This window comes from Petaurus breviceps, unplaced genomic scaffold, assembly GCF_028583685.1.
Source record: "Petaurus breviceps papuanus isolate PSGF00001 unplaced genomic scaffold, PetGlider_PUasm1.0 89424, whole genome shotgun sequence".
NCBI classification, from domain to species: domain Eukaryota; kingdom Metazoa; phylum Chordata; class Mammalia; order Diprotodontia; family Petauridae; genus Petaurus; species Petaurus breviceps.
This window is the reverse complement of record NW_027187047.1, coordinates 6,979-11,177: the sequence shown is the minus strand read 5'-3', so window position 1 is coordinate 11,177 and position 4,199 is coordinate 6,979. Positions and strand designations below refer to the sequence as shown.

At 48.9% G+C, this 4,199-nt stretch overlaps 1 protein-coding gene across 1 annotated transcript in view; it reads right to left on the bottom strand.

Moving 5' to 3' along the window:
- Positions 1-21: 21 nt before the first annotated feature.
- LOC138176455 (HAUS augmin-like complex subunit 7) overlaps positions 22-4,199 on the bottom strand; it is a 7,468-nt gene continuing 3,290 nt past the window's right edge. Inside the window, exons 5-7 of the mRNA XM_069107241.1 lie at positions 3,737-3,940; positions 2,816-2,930; positions 22-195 (exon numbers count right to left, since the gene is read on the bottom strand). Of these exons, the coding sequence (XP_068963342.1) occupies positions 152-195; positions 2,816-2,930; positions 3,737-3,940 (363 nt within the window). The 3' untranslated portion in view covers positions 22-151. The remainder of the gene's footprint in view (positions 196-2,815; positions 2,931-3,736; positions 3,941-4,199) is intronic.

Sequence of the window (4,199 nt, the reverse complement as noted above, 5' to 3'; positions counted from 1 at the left end):
TTTAAAAAAGCAAACAGAAACTTGTCTCATGACCAAAGTCTTCCCCCTCGTTTCCCAAAGACCAGCGGCAGCCAAGTCCCAAGGATCTGGGGAACCAGGGAATGGACACCCAGCTTTCATCCATACGTTCAATAGGTGTCCAAGGACTGTCTTAGAAGAGCTCATATTTCCGTTTTAACTCTTTCAATTTTTCAACTGGGGGTGGGGAGAAGAGAGAAGAAAATCAGTAAGTTTCATGAGTATGTGATTCTTGGGAAACTCCTCTCGTTTCCATCAGGAACCTGTCTGTTCCATCACTGCCCCCCCAACTGCCCCCAGATGGGCTCTTCCCCCACTGCCATGGTCAGAGCTGCCCAGCCCCAAACAAAGAAAACAAGCTTTGCCACAGTCCTTGACACCTGTTCAAGTCCTCTTCTGACGTCCTGCTGAATCTGAGGAGAGACCTTGGGTGCTTCCTAATCCCCCACCGACTGCTCCCAGAGCCCCACTGTACTGAAGCCACTCTCTCTAAAGGGCATTGACGACCTTTTCCCTTTTTTAAATCAAAGGGCCTTGCTCAAGTCTTTCTCCTCCTTCAAACTGCTGCGACATCTGCCAGCGAGCCGATAGCCCACCCCCACCCCGATCTCTCCCCTCTGAGGTTTCCATGATTTTACACTTACAAGTTCTCCCTGTATGGCCACTCTCTCAGTTGTCTTCATCGTCCTCATCCTGCTCTCTAACTGGGGGTGCTGGGGTGTTCCAGGCCCCCTTCTCTTCTCTCTCCCCACTCTTTCCCTTGGTGAGTTCAGTCACTCCTACAGGTTCACTTATCTCTATACAGGTGACTCTGAAACCTACATATCCTGGCCTACTCCTTCCTTCCCTCTAACCTCTCACCCCCAACTCTGACCCTAGGACACTGCCACTGGGGAGGTCCTGCTGGCATCTCAAACTCTGGATGCATCCTCATCTTCCTCCCTAAACAACTCACCTGCTTTTGTGGGGGCACCACCATCCTCCAGCCACCTTGGCCCAGTCTTTGACTCTTCCTTCTCCCCACCCAATCATCATCCAATAAAAAGCAAAGTTGTATCAGTCCTATCCCAACCCTCTCTCCTGTGCACTTGCCTGCCCTTCTCTCCAGTCTCCAAAACCCCACCCTAATTCAGGCCCTCAGGACTTCTCATTCATTTCATAAGTATGGAATAAACATATACTACTAGATGGCTGGCCCTGAGCCCACAGCCTCTCCCCTGGATGACTGACATAGTGTCTGAAGGTAGATCCTGCCTCCTGTCTTTGCCCACTCCAAGCTGCCAAAAGAAACCTCTTAAGGCCCAGTTCTGGCCATGTGTAATGGAAATGCAGATTTAAAGATCTTCCCTGCCCCTAGGCTAACGTGCACCTGGAGCCTGGGGTGGGAGGCTGGTTTTTCAGTAGATACTTTTTGATTGGCCAGTGGGTCAATAAAGTTGTTACATTCTCTGAGCCAGGAGAAGGCTATATAAGCCCTGATGTGTAGCTTTGTTTTGGGACTCACTTTGAGAAGTGTTCTGTGATTTGATCTGAATTCTGGGAAGCCGTTGTTGAGAGTCCCCCGGCTTTGAAAAACCCAGAATGTGGAAACCCAGATGTTGACTGGGTATGGATGTAATGGTTGGACAGTTTGGAAATCTGTCTACTTGATGTTTCTGTCTTGATAATTATGCCTGTATACTTTGAGGTTCAGGGTGCTGACCTTTTCTCCTGAACAAGGTAAACGATATATGTCTGACTGATTAAAGTAAGCTTGTTAACCCATTTTGAGTTGCTTTCCTTTAACAAAGCAGATCCAAGAACCTGTGTGAGCAGGCACCTCGGGGACACTGGGTGCTTGCTGCTACACCATGTCCCTCCCTTGCTCAACATCCTCCCACGGCTCCCTCTTGCTTACAAGATGAAAGAGGGACTCTCAGCCCGGCCTTTAAGGCCCTCTACAATTTCTCCATCCTATCTCTCCAGGATTATTTCACACTGGGACATTTTCCACACATTCCATGTTCCAGCCAAACTGCACTATGAGCAGTCCTCTGAATTCAACAGCCCATCTCCAGCCTCTAGGCATTTGCCTAGGCCGTCCCCCCCTCCCACACACTGGTAATGTCCCTCCTCCCTCCCCCTTCACCCCAGCCTTTCAGACTTCTTTCTTCTCCCTTCAAGTTTCAGCTCAGGTGCCAAATCTTGGGTTGAGGGTTGAGTGTTTCCTGATTCCCTCCATGCTATCTCACACTCTGCCGCCTCCAACCCACCTTCCCCCACCCCCCAAAGCTGCAAGGTACTTCTCTCCCTTCACCAGTCTTCACTTTGTCTTGGTCTCTCCTTGAATGCCAATGTCTCCACCTTAAAATACCAAGTATCTGGGAAAATGTTGGCCACCCCCTAGCCCCCATCCCACCCTAGGAAAACAGCAGCTCCTTCACGGTGGTCTGGCTCCTTAAAAATGCTTGTATTACTGCACCTAATGCAAGACCCACCACATGTTTGCTGAATGAATAAAGCAGCCTACACACCACAGCCCCTGAAGATGACAGTAACCACTCCCATTTATAGAGCTCTGGAAGGTTTTCAAAGCACTTTCCTTCAAATGGGATAAAATTTGGCAAAGTGCTTAGCAAACTTTAAAGTTTTACATAAATGATAGCCATTTTTTTAAAAATGACTGTTTCTGTTAAGAAATGGATGGCAGGTCGGATGGATTGTCAAGTTGTGGCCCATGATGGAGAGGACCCTAATTTGCTTTCCCAGGTGGGTGTGCTGTGGTTTGTCGCTGTCTTGAGGAGCAGAGGTTACATACCCAGGGTCACCATGCAGTTGCCTTCACCCAAATAGGCTTTCTCCTGTTGGAGCTGCTCCGTTATACCCTCCACCATCATACAGGCATCCATGACCGCATTGATAGCTTTCAGGTCCTGCAGAAGAAGCAGAGAAACAAGGTCCTTCATGCTGGGACTGTCAACCCTGAAAATGCCCTGTACTGCATCCCATACCATCCACGGGGACGGATCCAGACTCATCACCCATGATTAGGCCCAACACCATACAGTCCTCTTCCTCTATCCCAAGCCTGCCACACATCAGTCCCAGGATGCCCAAAGGAGGGCACCCCTCCTTACTTGTGGATTCCTGCTGAAGCTCCAAATAACTGCAGTGCGTCCCAATACCCCCACACTGTCCTTCCGCCTACCCCCTTCCCCCCAGGGCCCTATATTCTCCTTAAGCTTCCATGTGCTTCTGTGATGCTAGAGACAATTCAAACCAGCTCAACAATAGCTGTTCAGGTTTCAGTGTGAGCATTTACATATACCTCCAAAATAAACAAATGCTTATTTGTTTTTTTGATCCTCTAGACTTAAGTAATGGAGAAAATGTTAATAAAGAAGACTAAACATAGAAGAGTGTGGGTATACATTTTTTTCCTCAAAGAGTCAATTTCAACATTTACCAGCACACCACTGCAACTTACCCACAAACATGCAACTCGGAAAAAAGGTATGGAGCCCCTGCCAAGCCTCTACAGGACCCAATGGAAAAATTCTGCTTTAGGACATACTCTGGACAAATGGGGAGGGGAAGAGGACCACCTGTATTCCCATCTCACCCTGCGAACACCATCCTGACCCCAGGGAGGATACTATCTAAAGGGCCTAATGACAAATCCCAGTTCAGATCAATGTGCATCAGGGATAGGCTGGCAAGGAGGTCACACAGGGCTTACCTGGTTGTAGAGGGTGACAGTATCACATACATTCTGAAAGAATGGACCACTGGGGTTGATGTTGGGAGTTGGGCGTTTACAGTACTCATGAAGCTCATCCTCAAAAATGTGTATGAAAGCAATCACCAGATGATGGAAATCTGAGAGAGTCAAGCCCAAGGTACCACTAACTTGGATGTAGGCTTTCCCACAGTGGGGAGAACACTGCAAGATCAGAAGCAAGAGATAAGGGCCTTCACTCTGTGAGCTTCCCAGGACCTTTCTGGGGGCTTCCCCATTGCCTGGGGTCCTGCTGATACAAGGGGTAGCATACGTGCCTCCCTCTCTCTGTGTAACCCATAGGCATGAGTTCATTCCTGTAGCTCTGGCGGAACCAACAAGCCCTGACTAAACTCTTCCTGGGATGCAGCACCTGGGTGCAAGGCATGGGGCTAGAAAGACAAGCACCAAGCAGTGCTGTGAT